This window comes from Vespula pensylvanica, chromosome 4, assembly GCF_014466175.1.
Source record: "Vespula pensylvanica isolate Volc-1 chromosome 4, ASM1446617v1, whole genome shotgun sequence".
Classification (NCBI taxonomy): Eukaryota; Metazoa; Arthropoda; class Insecta; order Hymenoptera; family Vespidae; genus Vespula; species Vespula pensylvanica.
Genome location: NC_057688.1, coordinates 5362550 through 5382868, shown reverse-complemented (window position 1 = coordinate 5382868; position 20319 = coordinate 5362550). Strand labels below are relative to the sequence as shown.

The 20319-nt window shown below is 36.1% G+C and overlaps 1 protein-coding gene across 3 annotated transcripts in view; it reads left to right on the top strand.

Annotated features, from left to right (window-relative positions):
• The first annotated feature begins 8690 nt into the window (after positions 1 to 8690).
• LOC122628441 overlaps positions 8691 to 20319 on the top strand; it is a 31929-nt gene continuing 20300 nt past the window's right edge. The window contains exons 1-2 of one of the 3 annotated variants that reach the window (XM_043810749.1): positions 8691 to 8842; positions 9757 to 10058. In XM_043810749.1, the coding sequence (XP_043666684.1) occupies positions 9927 to 10058 (132 nt within the window). In that variant the 5' untranslated portion in view covers positions 8691 to 8842; positions 9757 to 9926. Of the gene's footprint in view, positions 8843 to 9670; positions 10059 to 20319 lie in introns of those variants that run through there. The other 2 variants (XM_043810751.1, XM_043810750.1) reach the window with 2 other exon arrangements.

Genomic DNA, 20319 nt, shown 5'->3' with positions numbered 1-20319 from the left:
AAGGAACCTTTTTGCATATAATGTCTATTATATAGGAATTATATAGCAGAAAGGATATGTCTCCTTGCTTCCGTACGCGAATGATAGGGAAAACACTCACGTGTGTGACGGCCGGCACACGCTTGGGTGTTCGCGATCGCGAGATTTAGTCCTACCGAGGACTACGCTTTAATGTTTGAAATCGAAATAGACACGACCGGTCGTGTCTCGAGATGTTTGAAGCCGACGGTGTGGACAGTGGAGCAATCTGTAAGCGGGGTTTTATACATCTCCAGTTTGCTGAGAAGCCCGAAGCTCCCGAAGCGGAAAGGCATCTCGGTTCGTGGATTTTAGAGTAGAATTCGCGTTAGTCCGCGTATTTCCACGGACCGCAAGCGCTTCATCGCCCAAGGACCATCGAGGGACTTAGATTTTTATACGGGTGTTTAAAGGATCTTTCTACCTCAGGCGTAGAAGGATTTCTTTTCTCCCGTTCGGGCAAGATAGAAGGACACTCGCTTACGTCGGCTGGCATAGGCGTTGGTGTTCTCGGGCGCGATTAAGTCCAAACTTGGCTCCAACGTACTCAACATACTCGCGTGAGTGTTTCCGGAATACTCGCGTAAGTATTTGTGAGTGCGGTAGGATTCAATTTTGTGTTCCGGCGTTTGTCGCGAAAGTACGACCGGTCGTGCTCAAGTGGTGATTGAAGCTTCCGGTGTTGGATAGTTGAGCTAAGCGTAAGTCGGTTCCCAAATGCGGAAACGCATGGGGCTGCAATTTTAGCGTTTGGAGGCTTGAATTCGTCGGGAGTAGAAATCGCCCCGTTGTTTTGACTGTTTGATTAGTAGTAGTATTAGTAGTAAAAAGTAGAGTCACCGTTAGTCCGTGGGTCTCCAGATGCAGCAACCTCCACGCGGTGTGACCTGGGTCGGCGGTACTTGTGATGTATCGATATCGTATAGCTTGCAAGTATTTCCGAGCAAATGGCTGCATGTCTCAAGATTTTTCCAGGATCTTTTCTATCGAATTCCAACTGAATTTCGAAGTACGTGCAATTTACGTTCTCTCTTACATCTTCCTTATATTCTGCCATAAAGGTACAGTCATTTCTATTTATTTAAACGCTTACCTACATAATAATTATTCGAGATTAATCATTATAGTTTCTCTCGGGTGGGTCCCTTGGGATGGGCCCTTGGGCGCGGGCTTCTGTGCGGGTCTCCTTTCAGTACCAGAAAATCGAGCTCGACTTTCGTACTCTGGTTTTTGTGGGACATAAGCGATCTTCTATGTTCATTTTTTCTTTCCACTTTCATCTTTTTCACACGTGCGTGTGTTCCATTGCATCTTACGGATATTCTTTTCTTTCTTTTCTTTTCTGCTGCATCCTTCTCACATGTGCGCACGTTCTGGCTTTCTTCTCTTCTCATTCTCTTCTTCTTTTCTTCTCTTTCTGTTCCCTTTTTATCGTCTTTGCGAATCTCGATATATCCGCGCGGAACACGGGTAGGATAGGAAGAACACTCGCGCGTGTGTCGGCGAGCACAGGCCTGTTGTTCTCGGGCGCGATTAAAAGTCCTACGGTAGTGGACTTCGTTTGATTGCTAAAACGAATAAATGACCGGTCGTGTGTCGGTTCGTGTGCTGCCGAGTGGTATGGTTTTGCTATCCGTAAGCGTGGACTGATCCTCCTCCAGTTAGTCACCTGAACTCTCGGTTAGTACATGAAACGTCGCGAGCGCGAATTTAGAGTAGAGTCACCGTTGTTTTAACACTCACGAGAGTGTTCGGCCGCGATTAAAAGTCCTACCGTGGACTTCGTTTTAAAGAACGCCGATTATTTGATCACGCCGGTCACGCGAATTTTAGAGTAGAGTCCCCGTTAGCTCGTGGGTCCTCACATGCAGCAACCTCCACGCGGTGGGACCTGGGTCGGTATTACTTGCGATATTTAGATGATTAAATGTAGATTGTATAACGCAAGTACTACCGGGCGAATGGCTGCATTTTTAAATATTTTGAAAATTTTTCAATCAAAGAAGGGCTATGCATTAAAGTACTAATATTTAATATTGCTCATGATTTAAGTCGTTTTAGCATTTAAATTATTTTTTTCCGGAGTTATACTTTTTATTCTTAATAATGTATAGTATAGAAAGAGTGATCGATCGGCTAAAGTGATCGATTTCTGGTACAATGAAATCACGTAGACGTTTCGTCGATAATATAATATTATCCGTGGACCACGTAAAACTTGATCGATGCGACACTAGGATTCTTAAGGAGCTCGTAAATCGCCTAGGGATAAGCGGATCCTCTTCTTTGAATATATATACTTTTTCGTACGGTTCCGCGTAAACAAAAACGCCTGGCTGTACCGGAAAGCTGTTCTGCTTCTTGAGATTATCCTTACCGCGTAATATTGCACGTTATGTAGACCGTATTTCACGTACCTTTAACATTTCATCGTGTTAGATCAATTAATCATATTATGATAATACAATTAATGATAATACAAATATATATTGTTAAATTTTTGTAAAGGCGATTAACAGTACATTATTGAAATATAAGTACATTATTCAATATATGTACAACTTAAACCGATTAATTATTTCATATTGTAAATAATATTAAAAGTTAGAGTTCTTTTAATTTGATAATTAATTTCATCATTAATTATTTCTACTGAATTAAAGATCGGAGAATGAAAACTTTCATAATTCTTTTCCTTCTTTAACATCGTCTAATCTTAATGTATAAAAAGAGATAAGAAGAATAGAGAAGAGAAGATCTTTCAACGATCATTTTTATCTTTTCTTCGAGTATAACGCTCGTTTCACGATCGTGCTGGTGGAAAGTTTAATACTCCTCTTCAATTCACGCAAAGAGGATTAATATCGAAAAGAAAATGAGAGACTTTCGATGACTAGGCAGTTGTTAAACGGAAGAAAGAATTTCTCTTTCTCTTTCTCTTTTTCTTTTTCTTTTTCTTTCTCTTTCTCTTTATCTCATTAATCTAGAAAATAAGCTAAGGGCAAACATTAATTTAAAACATTCTGGTATATTCTTGGCCTATGAAAGTTGCTTTTTTATCAGAACTGTTAGATCTTTTTGCAATGCAAACATTAATTCCGTTTATGTAGCTTTCTCTGTCTCTCTCTTTCTTTCTCCTTTCTTTCTCTTTCTCTTTAATGTTGAATATATCTGTCGTATTATCAATGTTTCTTTTTATCCTTTGTATTATTGTATTATATGGTTAAGTATTTACACGAGAAACCACATGGAATTTATTTCGTACCGACTTAATTTCAGCTTTGCACACGCAGGGTAACTTTAATCATAGCAAAGTCCTTTTCACGTTCTTTTCGTAATTCTCGTTGGTGCCTTTAACATTTTTGCTTTTTTGCTTTTTTTTCTATTTTTTTGTTTTTCCTTTTTTTTTTTTCTTCTCGTAGAAAACTTAAGTAAATATTTTATCCCTCGTGTTCACATATTCGCGATGGGATATCACATAGTGGCCATGCCCTCTTGGGATGCATCATTCATGCTGTGCCTATGGAAGAATAAATAAATTTATAAATAATACATGATCCCTTTCGCTCGCTTTCCTTCCTAGCTTGCACCTCTCTTCATGGAGATATGTATGTAGATACTCCTTTATCACTCAAAGTATATATGTGTATATATATATATATGTATATATATGTACGTATATACTTAATAGCTAGTTTTGTGAAAAAAAGGAAAGTGACTTGCATTGTCAATGATACCCCACGTTCGACAGTTTCCTCACATAAAAGTGTATGATTAAGGAAAAACAAATAGGAAGATTATGTTTCTCTTATAATAATCGAATAGAAAGTAACGAGACGATTAATAAATTAAATAATTAGCTTCATTCGAGAAGCATAAAAGTGATAAAACGTTTAAATAAGATTATCTATAAAAAATCTTTCATACATTTTATATCCATGGAAAGATAGAACATGAATATAAGTCAACGTTTAAATGCGTATCATATATCAGGATAATGTATATTTTACGGTCTAACTTGAGATGTTTATACCTATATACGTAGGTAAATTTAATCGTAAAAATATCGTAAAGTTGACTCTTTACTCTTTCCTTTCGAAATTCTTATCGCAAGCTCAGAACGTCGTTGGTTTTGTCAATACTGATTGGTAGGGAAAGAGAAGGGAAGGGTATATATATAACGTGAGCAAGCATATCGTAGACATAGTTTGAAGAAGAATTTTCACGTGGATCGCATATTGTATATATTCAGTCATGGAGTAGCATTCTCATGAGATAACACATAGTATAACGTCGTTCGTTTCTTCGTTCGTTCGGAATCATAAGTGTACACAAAGTTAAAATTCACTTTTCTTTTTTCCTACCTTAGAAAATAAACACGGTGTCGCCTACAAAGTATTTCCATATTCTCACGTTGACGTAATAAGCTCTCTCGTTCACTCGGGACAAAGCTTGGCCGGAGCCAAAGCTCATATATCCGATTTTCACGGTACGATCGATCTCTGCCGGTCCGTTGAGAATCCTGGTAAAATCAACGGATCCATAAAATCCTCTCTCTCTCTCTCTTTCTCTCTCTCTCTCTCTCTCTCTCTCTCTCTCTCTCTCTCTCTCTCTCTCTCTCTCTCTCTCTCTCTCTCTCTCTCTCTCTCTCTCTCTCTCTCTCTCTCTCTCTCGAACTATTCTCCAGCGATTGTTCATGCGTCTATCGTTAGATATAGTTACCAGGTAGATATTCTATCATGAATATTCCCTATATTTAGCATATATTCTCGTATGTTTCTCTAACAAGACCGAAATCATATTGATAAACCGTTTCGTTTGATGTCATTTCAAATGTAATTCCAATCAGAATTATTTCTGAATATAATTGAGGGATATGAATATCAAATAAGATTTTTATCGTTATTATTCTTTTTATTGTCTGAGTTTTTAAATGATAATAAATAATATATAATTCGAACGTACATACGCGTATGTAGAAGTAAAGAAGAAAAAATAAACAGAAGAGAAGGAAAAAAAGGACAAATCTCTTTTCTACTTTGTATTCATGCGAGTTAGAAGCACTTCAGGTAACATGAATTATAGAGACAGGATCAAACTGTTTGACTTCCATTATTCTGCTGAAAGAGCCATCGTTGATCATCGGGTACAATTAGCGAATGCAGAAATGGCTCGTGTATGCAAATTTATCCGGCAATCCTGGAAAACTACATATAGCACTTGTTCCTGCTCGATTTAATCATGCTACGTGAGCAATTCAATCTCTTATTTTCTACCCTGAGCAATTGTGTTTGCGAAAATATTACCGGTAGAAAAAGATTTTTATTTCATTCCCCTTCTTTCTTTCTTTCATTATTTCATTCATTATTTCATTCATTATTTCATTCTTTCTTTCTTTCTTTCTTTCTTTCTTTCTTTCTTCTTTTTTTTTCTTTTCAGTTTCTCCGTGCATTTCTTTGGTGACCTTCCGTGTCGCATCGCGAGTAATTCGTTTCATTCACTTTTTCGAAGGGAATAAATGTACCACTTCCTTTTTAGTAAATTAGTATAAAGCGAGAAAGAGTTATCGGCTAATAGAAAAAGTTGAGTGCATGGATAGCGAGCTTTCTCGATTGTGGAAAAAAGATGAAAAAGAGAGGGGATAGGGTAATGGTAGAGAGAGAGAAAGAAAGAAAGAGACAGAAAAGAAAAGATGTATGGGGTTGGGGGTGTTAAGAACGAATGGAAAATAATTCCCTACGGCGTAATTAATGAATTAGATTCGAATTAATAATTAGTCCGACGACAAGAACAAAGTTCTCTATTTTTCATTTCTAACTCGATATCCATTTACTACATAAGTAATATCGTTAACTCAACCGTCGTGTAAAATGTTCTCTCCTCTCCCATTTACACAATTACTTAAAAATCTTTGTTAAACAAGACTCGTGCGTCTGCGACTCGTTAAGGAGGTTCATTTAAGAGCGAAGAACGTTTTCGCATAACCAACCATGAGAGAGAAATGCTGGCGTCACGCGTGTTTCCTTGGAAACAAGATACATGTACTATCTCTTTTTCCTCATCGTATCTAATTAACCTCTTTGATAAAAATGATTGAAGAGCAAGATTCATACTAGATCATGCTAATTATTGGCAAATAATCAATGCAACGAAGTCAAAGAAATCAAGGATAATGGAAATAAAGAAAGAGAAAATAAAAAGAGAAGGAAGATGTATGTAGTTCATTCTCAAAATATTCGCGTAAAGAAATTCGTTCGACGATGAGATTCTTTGTAGTAGAATTGAAAAGTGTAGTAGAATCGTAGAAATTTTTTTTTTTCTTCTTTTGTAGTAAAGTCGAACGAAAGCATAATTTCCTCTGTGTATGTGTGTATGTGTGTGTACGTGATAAGAGCATTCAAAAATGATATTTAATAAGGTTCCTGCATTCCGATTCGAGATCATATCGTATAATCAAGGAACGCATTCATAAAGTTTTCTAACCTGAAGTTAAAGCAAACTTTAAGTTCGTATAGAACGACGATCGATCTTTCAAGGAAGACGAGCGAGCCATTGAAATCGTCGAGTTCTCGCTTCTATCGATATCCAACATCAATGTCATCCTTCTTACGTAGAAAGAACGTATGAACGTCGATAACGAAAGTCTGATGAAGATTAACGGAAAATTATTTGAAACTTTTATCGCGTGGACTTCAGGTGGTCTATATTTTATTACACGATTGAAGAACTTTACTTTCAAATCGTTTTAAATTTGTATTTAAAAAAGACAAAAAAAAAGAAAGAAAGAAAAAAGAAATGAAGATTATCCGTGAATTAGTCGGGAAAAAAGAAAAGAAAAAAAAAAAAAAATATCGTGACTTTCTCAGCTCAGTATTAAAGCCGTTTTAGAGATAAACCCTTTCATCGTACATGTTGGCAAAGAAAATAAAGCTAAAGCAATAATTGATTTAAAATATTGATGATTAATTGAATACTTCGAGAAATCTGTTGCTTCACTCATGGAAGGGAAATTAAGTATTCAACGTGTCAAGTGCAAGAGCTTTACAGATGCATTTTGTTAATCTTAGTTCCTGGGATGTCGTAACGAGAAGAAGCATTATAATGAAGCTTTTATGTTAATTAAAAAGATCAACTTCAACGTAGATTAGATTTTTAGTCGAAATAATTATAACTCTTTCATAGTTTAATCCGATAACGTAAATGCATTCAAGTTTAAACAATAAGAAAATTAGAATGATAAATAAGTTAGTATATGAAATAGGTTCGATTAGAAGAACAATTGGATGAGAAGATTTTTTGACGTGTACACTGTAAATATATATGTGTGTGTGTGTATGTATGTATGTATATATGTATGTATATACATCGTCAGCAGTCTCGCGTACGTTTCTGTCAGCTTTTAGCAGCTTCACTGGCAGCAGGTTGCGCTGTCGAGCAGATTGAATGAACGAATTAAGTTTTCATTGCGACGATGTGTGGTAACCGAGGGACTCTTTCTCTCTTTCCTCTCTCTTTCTCACTCGTGGTATCACTATTTCTTTTTCTATTTCTCTCTCTCTCTCTCTCTCTCTCTCTCTCTTTCTCTCTCTTTCTCACTCATGATGTCACTGTCTTTCTTTCTTTCTCTCTTTCTCTATCTATCTATTTATCTATCTATCTATCTGTCTATCTATCTTGTTTCTTTAAACGTCACGTCTAGCTTGTGACTTGTATACTTACCATCCTGTTTTATCTCCGTTCTATCTTACTAATTCTCTACATCGTACTACTTCTCGTACTACATCGACGTGCTTTGACGGAAGGTCATGAGGTGACCGCGATTATTGGTTGGAACAACAATTGCAAGGTTAAACGGAAGCAAGAGCTAGTTTATCGTTATGATTAATAATAAGTAGATCTAAGGGCGTTGTTAAATTCGTACCGAGAACAAAATTGTATGAGACTTCGAGAAGGAACAAATGAGGGATAAAAAATCTTTCTCTCTGCTCATACATCTTTCTCTCTCGATGTAGAACAAGACAAATGTTCGCGAGCCGGTTAAATTAGCGAGTATGCGAGAAAGCACTTAGGGAGAACATAGCTAGTACACGACGAACGTTTCTAAAGTACATACGCCAAAGCGCAAATCCAAAAATTAAATGTCCAAAGAGAATAGAATGGAAGGGAAAGGAAAGACAGAAAAAAGAAAAAAACAGAGAAAAAAAATCATTCGTAATATACATTACATGTAACGTCCGAATTGATATCTTTTCAATACCCTATCTCCTATGCAATTTATTTACGTGATGATAAACCATCAAATGATAAATCATATCCAATTTATATATATCACAAATTTGTGTAGAAAAAAGTCTAAAAGTTGTTCTGATCTCTATACTGACCAACAGAGAGGAAGATATCAAGGAAGATATATCCTTAGGCAATGTCCTTCGAATCTAAACACGTAGTTCGATTTATCGAAAAGCGAAATTGCTATTTCCACGTCAAAGCTTCTCTCTCTCTCTCTCTCTCTCTCTCTCTCTCTCTCTCTCTCTCTGTATCTCTATCTCTCTCTCTCCCTCTCCCTTACTCGAGCGCACGCATGAAGTGAAGAGACGTAGGAGGAAGAGGAAGAGGAGGAGGTTGAGGTGGAGGTGTAGGAGGACGAGGAGGAGGAGGAGACGAACGGAGGACCAGCAGAAGCTCGACCGGGATCGTCAGAGTGCCCTACGACTTGGCCGCGCACGCATCCCTCCTCTAACAAGAGCAGCGATATCGAGTCGATATCGTGAGAGCGCGCGCGTCGACAACGACGAAGAGGAGACAGCGAGAACGTGAACGAGAGGTAGAGAAAGAGAGAGAGAAAGAGAAGGAGAGAGAGAAAGAGAGAGAGAGAGAGAAAAAGAGAAAGAAAGAGAGAGAAAGAGAGAAAAAGAGAGAGAGAGAGAGAGAGAGAATGCACTGAGAGAACAGCTTTCGAACTTTCGAAAGTTCGCGCACTCTTTCGGTGAGGGATCGAGATACATTACAACGACGACGAGGACGACTACGACGACGATTAACGACGATAACGACGAAGAGGAAGAAGAAACAAAAGGGAAGAAAGAAATAGACGAAAATCAATCTTCGATCGTTCATTTTGATTAACCGTCAAGGTGTGAATCGAGTGGATCGAGGAAAGCGTTTAATAATAGATCGATTTGTTTCTCTCGTTAAAAAAGAATCTGTTATCTCTCTTTTGTTCTTCTTTTATTTTTCTTTTGCTTCGTTTTTCTGAAATATGCATCGTTCATAGCAAATGGTGCTGGTGAAGTTTCAAGAGTGTCATAGTCGATTTTTAAAGAATTCCTCGTTGACCGGAAGAGGAAAGAAATAAAAATAATAAGAAAGAAATAAAAAAGATCGAGTCGTGATCGAGAGGATTGACAAAGTGATGAGATTATTGCTCTAAGCGCCGATATATGCGTGCTGATATATAAAATATAAAGAAAGAGTCCCGAGATATTGTGCGTAAATACGAGATAATTTCTCATTAGGATGCATCTTTGATAAACACACATACACATATCTCTCTTTCTCTCTCTCTCTCTCTCTCTCTCTCTCTCTCTCTCTCTCTCTCTCTCTATCTCTCTCTTTCTCTCTCTCTCTATCTCTTTTTCTCTCTTTCTTTCTCCTTTTCTATTTCTCTTTCTCTTCTCTCTCTCTCTCTCTCTCCGTCTTTATATTTTTCTTTATCTTCGTTCAACAATCACCAAAAAGGAGGAGAATAGTTTAAGAGACAAAACGCTCATCGAGCGTTACACGATAGCTGAAGAAGAATATAAACCTTCATCGAGTTGTGTTATACCCTGGAAAGGAACAAGCTCGTAGCTTTCAGAAAGTTCAGGATAACGTTGTGCGAACGCTGACGGTTTAACCACACGTGAACAATGAAGTGGTATTTCCTAGTGCTGGTCACTCTGATCGCTTTCACCAGGGCCGACAATGCGGTCCAGACGACGGACTTAACGAATTTCAACTGTCCCGATCTCAATTCTCAAGAGGAGATAGATCTCGATAAGGTTAGTGCACCAATAATTGATCGACCAATAGTTACAGTTTTATCACTCGTATATAGTATCCATTTTATAGTAATTCATTGTAACGAGAAAAAAAAAAAAAAAAAACAAAAATAAAGAAGAAAAAATTCATGAAAAATCCTTACTATGAATCAGGCCGTATTAATATAAATGAAAATATCAAGCAATCGAGTTTGATCGAACTTTGAATTTCACAATTTTTCATGGTTTTAAAATAAATTTTTAATAATTTCAAAACGCGCATACGCATATACGTATGGGGATGGAGAGGGTGGTGGAAGGGGAGGGGAAAAAGATTTCACGGTATCCGCAAGCAATTTCACGAACAAAAATTTACGCGTGCTCGCGTAATTTTTCCGAGAGACCAAATTACTATTTTCATTGTGGGTGTTGAAGGAAAAGAATGAAAGAAAAAGAGAGAGAGAGAGAGAGAGAGAGAGAGAGGGGGAGGGACAATAGTTATCGTTGGTGTAATTTCCATAACGAACAGCCTTGCGGTTCTTTCTTTCTCTTCTCTTTTTTTTCCTTTCTTTTTTTGTTTCTTTTTTTTTTGTTTAAACAATTGCCCCTTTTCATGTTTCGAGCAAACAAAAACGTACGAGCTTAATACATTTCGAGACGATGTTTAGACGATTAAGGTTGTAAATTGCAAATGTCGTTTTTATGAGCTTGATAAAAGCTCGCAAAAATAATTGGACTTGGTTAATGCGTTCGTCGATGAAATATTAAAGCGTTTCCGAATCATATTCATTAAAAATTCATAGTAAGCGTTATATCGTGCCAATTTATATATGTATTACTTTTTGATAGAAAAATAAAAAAAGAAAAAAAAGTTAAGGAGAAATTTGATACGATCGAGAAGATAAGTTCGATAAGCGTTAGAGGTGGGTCACGTAATGGCTTCGAGTTGGGCGAAGCTTAAAGTATCGTTAATTCAAAACAATTACGAGTTCCTGGCACGCTGCCTCGACGAAGTCGAGTTGTCGAGTCCAGAGAGTGAGAGAGAAAGAGAGAAAGAGAAAGAGAAAGAGAAAGAGAGAGAGAGAGAGAGAGTGATAGAGAAAGAACCGGCTTATAGTAGTTATATACGAAGTTACGTTAAAGCAATGGATATAATTCGAACGTACGTTTAGAAAATTGCATCCATTTTGAACAAGCGATTTGACATTTTGCTATATGTTATATATTCACATATGTACTACTAAGGACTATCTAATATCTCTCAAGAGATTTATGAGGAATCGTCGAGTTGGATTTCAAGCTTGGAAAACAATTTCCGTATGTCTTGCTTAGGTAATCATCTGGCAAGTTAAATCTCGTTTCCTTCAAGAATTTCTTATCTCAACGTTGAAGTTTGTATTTTGTAGAAATAAGAGAAAAATTACTAGGAGGGGATTAAGAAATATTTGTCGAGGGACAGCTTAGTTTCATTTCTTGCTTTTCCGTTTTATTTATTTATTTTTTGTTTGTTTTTTTCCTTTCTTTCATCCAGAATAACTGATTTAATTGTTTTCCTTTTCCTTTTTTTTTTTAGAGTGCTTAGCTATGTATGTATATATAAATACGTGTACGTGCATAAGCTATGATAATATATACGCGTAATATCGCGATTATTTCGTCAAATCCTTCTTTCGTATTGATTATTATTTTAATATAACACCATCGCTTATAAAAGAAAGATGATTCATAGAAGATAAATAGAGATCGTGCTCGACGTCTACCAAGAGAGAATCTACCTTGTCAACTCCCGTTGTCAATGGTTACATCGTTGAGTTCATCGAAGCTTAATAGTAGATACTTCCTATTATTCGAAGTTTCGAAACGTGCAAGGTGGATAATCGAACGTAAAGTTCATCGTATCCTACACACACACACACATACACATAGGCACACACATACACACAGGTACACACACACATATATATTTGTAGGATATATTCATAGTTACGTTCAGAATGTGCATAGAATTTAACATGGAACGTAGGATTCGATAATACTTAGTATCTACTCTACCGTTATCGATTGGATGAAATTTTCGTTGGTAAGTATCTTCGGAAAAATTTTGTCAAAAAATTTTGTTTTCTCAATTTTGCTTCGTCGTAGCTTCTAAATCTTTTTCACACTTTTATCCCGAAATCTCATTTCTCTTTCGTTCAAGTACCATCAAGGACCTCCCGCTGAATTTCCCTGCCTAGTGATAAACCGTAAACACTTTGCATCGCGTCTTTTACCCTTTAGTTTTATTTTCTCTTTCTTTTTCTCTCTCTCTCTCACTCTCTCTCTCTCCCTTTTTCTCTGGTTTGTTCGAAGGAAAAAGGGTAAGAAAGCACGAAGAGCGAAACGGCCCGTGTCGGGTGTGGAGAAACGAAGTGGTGGGACCTTTTCCTCGTTCCGTTTCCTTCTTGTTTTCCATATAGCTAGCTCTCTCGATTAGCATAAGCTTCGCTTAAAATCCATGCGCTGAATATAAAGCGAGTCGAGACGTTGTCGTTGTACTAGTCGAAGTTATGGGCAAGCTGTTGCGAGCGTTGCAGCTGCGTAACACTCTCTCTCTCTTTCTCTCTCTGTCTCTCTCTCTCTATATATCTCTTTTTTCTTGTTACACTTTCGAGCGCATCAAAAGAGAAAAAAAACAGAGGAAGAGAGAAAAGAGAGAGAGAGAGAGAGAGAGAAAGAGAGAGAGAGAGAGAGAGAGGGAAAAGCAACTAGGCAAACAATTTAATTACAATTTGTGTCTATTGATGGATACTACCCTCAACGAATACATCATACTTTTGTATTATTGTGATTCTGCTATCTCTCTATTTTTTTCCGTTCTTTTTTTTTTTTTGTTTCTTTTTTTTCACAATCATAGAAACATTTTTATTCGGGAAAATAATATACCATGGCTTAGCTGGTGCGCTTCGATTTTTCCGCTTCGCTTGAAGATTTACGCGACCATCGGAACGGAATTTATGAACGGTCTCTTCTTGAATCTCTTCGTGATCTTGAACTTCCGTTTCGGCCGGACGTACGACTTCGTCGTCCAAGTTGTATCGCAAATCGTAGATATCGTAGTTTTATCCTTTTTTGTCATCCCCTATTTCTCCCTAACTTCTACCCATCGTCCATCGACCCAGCCATCGATTTCCCATCCTTCGTATAAGATATAGCAAAATTTTATGGTCCATTGCACGTTAAGATGACGATTCGCTTTATGTTTACGAGATGTCTTCGTTGAAAACTTTAGCTTGTTAAATTATCGTTTATTTCGTAATAGATCAGACGTAGAAAAGTATATAGATATATCAAGATTAATTAATTCATAGATCAATAGCGTCCAGCCAGAAATCACAAAGCTATAAATCGAGCTACGAGCGTTCTGCTCGTTGCACTCCGATCGAAATCGTCGTTTAGATAATCAAAGGGAAATTCTACAAGTCTCGGTATTCATGATAGTACATATATATATATATATATATATATATATATATATATATACACACATACACAAATACGATGGGTGCGTTCGAAGTCATCGACCGATAGATTAGCATTTACATAACGTAGAAGGCAAACTAACGATCGAAATCGGATTTGTCGATGATGAGATGGTCGTTCAAAAAAATCTTTCTTTCTCTTTTTTCTCTTTCTCTCTCTCTCTTTCTCTCTTTGCTCGAATACTATCGAACATCGTCGCTCAATTTAACGATGTTTTTAAGCCGTCCGATAGATTGCCTCATTGCTGCTTTTTTTTTTTCTCTTTTTCTTTACAAAAAGTCTGTCAAGTAAAGAACATCTCTTTTAAAAAGGATTTTCTTCCCTCTATGCTTTAATTATGTATCATCCCATTAGTAGAAAAACATTAAATGATGAATAAAATATTTTATAAACCTTTTTAATTTGTAATAGGGAAAGATAAGAGTGAAGAGGGAGAAAGAGTGAGAGACAGAGAGAAAGAGAAAAAGGAAGAGTAGGAAAGATAATATCAGTAATCGATGAAAAGTGTCGGAGCTTTCTCGTGTCGACGGACGAAAAGGAAAAATGCAGACGGATAACGTCATCGGTCGTCCGAATGAAATTCATCGTGGGATATAAAATTTTACGATGGCAAAACGGAATCGGGACACATTCTACGTCGGACTTCTTCAATACGAACAGTTCATCCCTAGAGTCGATTTTTGTAGGGAAGAAAATGAAAGAGGAGGTGATAGCTTTCACTCCCCTTCTCCTCTTTCTTTCACTTCTCTCTCTCTCTCTCTCTCTCTCTCTCTCGCTCTCTCTCTCTCTCTCTATCTATCTATTCTTCTTTTCTCCTCTCTTTTCTTTTTTTTTCTTTCGAACAAGCAAAGGAACCTTCCTTCGTACTTTCGAGATAATGGTTATCTTGGTGCAAGAACAGCAGAAAAAAAAAGTTGTAAGGCTTTTCCTTTTTCATAGACGTTTTACGTTAGAAACGAGAAACCAATGTGATTTTTCTTCGATCCATCATCCCTTTACTAGACAGTCGTATAAAATTCTTTTCTCGCTTTTGCTTTAAGCTTCGTTTCAACCTTTCTCTCTCTCTTTCTCTTTCTCTTTCTCTTTCTCCTTTTATTTCTGTATATTTTTCTACGATCTAATGCTTCTCGAAGCTAAGCTCATAACGAGTTCACGAATTAACTGGATTTTACCATAAAACGAAAACATCTCCCTGAATACGAGATCTAACATGTATCTCATTCGTATCATATAAATTTTTCTACTATGGCTTGAAAAATATTTTGCTAGAGAAAAAGAGAAAAGAAATAAAAGAAGGGATGTAGGGGGGCTTCGATAGAAAATTAAGTCTCGCATAACGTTCACGGTGAATTTTATACAATTTACCTTATTTTATTTAATTTGTAACGATTTTAATAAAATTTAAAACGAAATGGTAAAGGAAAATTTTTAATTATATACATTTAACTAAATAAATATAAAATTGCAAATATTTTTATTAATTAAAATGTTTTACAAATATTTTGTTTTTATATTTTACTGATATTTATTCAACACACGGAGAAAATTAATTTCACGGTATCTCTAAATGGTTTCGATGAAAACAGAGTTTACGTGGGCGGACCTGTATAATCACAATGTTAAGTTCATTTCCGGAGCGGAGGGCAAACTAGACGACGCGTAAGCGCGTAATTACGACATTAAGCAATTAAATTTCAGTAAGAGAATTCCTTCTCGTGTGACGAGATGCCGCATCGTTCGCCACGTGTACCTACGGTACAAAATAATGAGCCGACGGGACGATGTTGCATCTCTGTATCCTCTCAGCTGTGGATGCCAAAAGATAAAAAGAAAAAAGGAAAAAAAGAAAAAGGAAAAGAGGAGAAGGAAAAAGGAAGAAAACGTATAAAGATCGAAACTCATGAAACGAGTTTTGAAAAGTTTTCTTTCGGGTAGCCATAAGGATGCTCGTATGTAAATCAGAACCAAAAAGAAGAGAAAAAGAGAGAGAAAGAGAGAAAGAGAAAGAGAGGAAACTTTTTTTTTTTTCATGATTCCAAAGGGGGATATTCTGAAGAAAAAAAAGGTAGAAAAAAAGAGTGATCGATGAAACTTTTCACTAGAAAGTAGAGCCGTTGGAGTCTGAAAAGGATTTTATCTCACGCGAGTCAAGATTTTTCTATCTTTCTCTCTCTTTCTTTCTATCGTTCTCTCTTTTTTTCTCTCTTTCTCTCTCTCTCTCTCTCTCTTACCGTCTCTCTCACTCTGTCTTTTGTAAACGCGACAGCACAAGGGGTGAAAATATCTCTGGTAAAGAATGACAGGATATTTATGCATCTTCACGGCTCGAGGAAAACTACGTTCGCAAAGTTAAAGGCCACCGATGTCATACATACATACATATACATATATATATATATATACATATATATACACACTATACGGGTAAACGTGAAATATATAAAGTAATACGTACCTAAGCGTATATACATATGTATATGTATGTACGTACCACATCTGTTCGTACACGTCAAAACTCGGGGACACGTGTGTACGAACTTTTGTATTCTGCAACTAGTCGTCGATTTTACTTTTGACTTGTTCATTTTAGATAATTAATAAGAGAGAGATAGAGAAAGATAGAGAGAGAAAGAGAGAAAGAGAGAGAGAGTAAAAGAGGAAGAAACAATTTATTAAAATGTTTGAATGAAAACGAGTCATTGAAATCTTAAAATTTTTTCCTTTCAATTGGTGAAACGTAACTAACGAAGGAACGAAGTAAATAAAATGAATAAATATAGTCAACGAGATAGAGAGAGAGAGAGAGAGAGAGAGAGAGAGAGAGAGAGAGAGAGAGAGAGAGAGAAATGTGTGATTCCAAACTATTCACAATGAAAGCATTTCACAAAGTTGTAGTTAGGAATCATTCACCAACTAGACAAAAAACCTCGAGTTTTTAGTTTGTTATTTATAGGGATTTTTTGAGCTTCAACTTTTAATCTCTTTCTCAAAAATGTTCAGGAAAAGAGAGAAGGATATATAGATAGGGACAAATATAGTGAAACTGCGTATACCCGTCCGCTAGTCATTTCGTTGAAAAAAATTCGAGACACGATAGGAATATTTGAACGCTTGGTTGTCATGTTGCAAATCCATTGCGCTTCGTGGACGACAATTTTCCACGTTTGATCGAAAGATATTCGTCGAGGCATTTCCATTAGATCCCTTCGATACGAATTGCATTTCATAGTCTTCTATTCGTTTTTCTTCTTTTCTTTTTCTTTTTTTATTTTTTTTTTTTTATCATCTCTCCCATAATACGATATTTCTACCTTTCCAGAATTTTTGCCGTTTCATTTCTTCGTTGATTTCATTTACATATTCGAGACCTTTGTACGATGAGATTCAGTTCGGTAAAAAGAAAAAAAAAAAATGGAACATTAAAAACAAAAAAAAAAAAGAAAATGAGAAAAAGAAAAAAATTATCCCGAGTACGATATCACGTTCATTATATTTGTTCAGTTATTGTTACAAACGAAACGAGCGCTCTATGGATTAATTCTCGCGGAGCTACGACAATAAAAGAAAAATTGATTAAGCATTAAATAATGATAATAACAATAATGATAATAATAATAGATGGAAAAGAAAAAACAACAATGCACATAAGCGCTAATTGCGAAAGTGAATTTATAATCAGTGCCATACGACCGGAAGAGATTTAATGGCGAATTTGCATCGATTTTCGAGCCCGTAATTTATACCACTCGCGAGCAGTCGTAAATTAGCTCGATATTCGGTAGTCACGGATTTCGGTAGGGAGTAGAATCATCGAAACGTGCGTTCATTTTGACAAAACTTCCATTCGGGATTTATATTTGTATTCCCTTTGAGATTTATAACTGTTGCGTGTGTCTTTTATGATACAAGTCACGAACACGTGTTTGATACGAAATTAGTGCGGAAGATTTGAAATTAACGCGGGAAAATAAAGTGAATCGACGAGGAAAATCTCGTTGTCCTCGGACTCTGAGTTATGTTGATCGGCCACATTGTTTTAACCTCCATTAATCGCGGTAGTAGCAACCATTTTGTCCCTGGGACCATGAAAACGTATTAGCGCCTGCGCTTTCGATTATCGTTGTTGTTGTTGCTGTTGTCGTTATTATTATAGTTATTATTATCGTACCTCCCCAGAGCCCAACAAGTTACAATTGGTATCTACAATTAGTGACCGGTTGGGATTGAATTAATAATTAAATGGTAACGTGTCGGATCTGCTTATTCGTTGTGTAAATGCTGTTGCCAATTCGTTTAGGGATTCATTAAGGAAGGAGACTGTTAACTTTACGAATCTACTGCTTAATCTCGACAGATTTCCATCCGCAATCAATTCTGTTTCATTACTTACGCACGACCGTCAAAACCTCGGCTAAAAGCAAAACTCGTATAATGATACTATGAGTGTTCGTGTATTGTGTGTATGTGATGAATATATGAGTGAAAATAATCCTTTCGAATTCTTTTTATATCTCAATTTTGTCTACTAATTTAGCGGTTTTATCATTGGCTTTGAAAAAAAGTCCATACATTTTTAACATTACCACGATTGAACGATGAGAAGATAAAAAAGAATATTTCATCGCGTAATATCTAACGGAGAATAAGCCCTTTGTAATCTTTATCATTGAAATTCAGAATGATAAGTAGTATTTCCCTGTAAAAAGGAATATCGTATTTGTAACGATTTATTATCGTGATTTATTTTAAGCTCGTAATTAAAAAACTACGAGACCGAGTTGAAAAAGAATTCGATCTCGAAGAAAAAGAACAACGAGAAAGAGTGAAAAAGCTTACCGTACGACGAACAATGCGGTGAAAGAGAAATGTTGCTTCGATATCCGGTCTATATCCGTGGATCATGGAAAAAAGGTCGAAGAGAGGATGAAAAAGGAAGCTCGGAGGACGTGGATGGTGCACTAGGTGGCAAAGGTTACGGAATAAGAAAGAGAGAAAGAAAGACAGAAAGAAAGAAAGAAAGAAAGAAGGAAGGAAAGAGGGAGAGAGAGAAAAAAAAGAAGAGGAAATAAAAAGGAAAGTCCAAAAGAAAGGGAAGAACGCGTTCGTGAGAAATTAAAAAGCTCGTCCCTGAAGCTTGCGCTGAGCTTTTCAAGCTCTACAGTACGTGCACGGAAGAACTATGGGGAAAGGTAGGAGTGAAAGAGAGAGAGAGAGAGAAAGAGAAAACGATTCTATTGAGTGAGAGTAATAACAGTAGTTATGTATTATCGCACGGGATTCATATAAAACTAATGCTTTTCTTTATGCATTTATTTTGACTAAAATAGTGTTAGTAATGTTATTTATAAGCAATATAATTATTATATTTATATTTATTGTTATAATACTATCATGATTATTATGATAATATTATATAAAATAATCATATATAATTAATAATATATATATATATATAATAAAATATTATATTATAATACAATAACATATTATTAATACAATTAATATTATATTATAATGTAATATATAATATTATTACGATATTGACAATACTCCAACGAAGGAGACCAGGAACGACATGGGACGACGTATTTAGATGTGCCTCGAGGCAGAGGGAAGACATTTTCAGCATTTGATGTAAAGCAATTTCCCAGGAATCTAAAACATAACGTACGTCTAAGACGCGATACATTATTACTAACACCATTCATGTCAAAATACATAAATAAATAAAAGCATTAGTTTTATATGATTCACCGTATAGTAATACCTTAATAGTAAAACGTTAAGTCAAACTGGGTCGTATCGAGCGAGCACGAAAATAAGTTTTCCTTCTGACGTCATCTATTTCATGCTTACGCGAAATATAGCCTTTACGTGCATATCAGAAACGGCAAACGTTCATAATGAGAGTCTCTAACGCGAATTGATTCCTAAAATTTGAAAAACAGCCTTTAAAGATTTGATAACATCGTACTAGTTTCCTCTTGCTTTTTCTTTTTTCTTTTTTTCTTCTCGTTCCTAGCACACGATTTCCATGCTAGTGATTTTCTTTGACCATGACACCATCTAAGGATCGATACTAATACTATTACTAGAACTTGATTAAGTCGTATTAAAGGACGGAATTGTTATCGGAAAATGTAGAAAATAATTCGAGCAAATCGTTTACGGTTGATTCACGTAGTTTTCATTAATTATCCATAAATTTGTACACTCGTGAAAAGCATCAGGTGGAATTCGTAATCGGTTGAAATCGCATTTCGAATACGATTGATTCCCAATGAAGGAATTGCGGTAGTTTCGAATAATTTGCATCGTGGAAGCCAATTAAATTATCTAATTAGCATAGGATTTAGTAAGGAAAGAGATAGTGGGTCCAGTCGATCCTAGTTTAATCCATGACTAAGCTTTATTGATTACGTTCTCAAATATTCTACGTGTAGAAAGAGTATCACCTATTTGTCCTTCTCTCTTTCTCTCTCTCTCTCTCTCACTCTCTCCCTCTTTATACTTAGTTAGCAGTGGGAAGAACAAAAAGACTTCTGCTTTGTTTGATCCACTTTCCAACAGCTTTAAAACGCCCATTCTCTGTCCGTTTTCCTATGGCTGTGAGTTGTCACAAACGTAAGTCAGAAACATAATTATAGACTGACATTATTACTTTCGGACTGCTAATTCGTATTATGATAATAAATAAAATGAAAAAGATACTGCCAAAGGGACGCTTAAGACCAACTGTGAATCTTAAAACGCAAGCAATTGT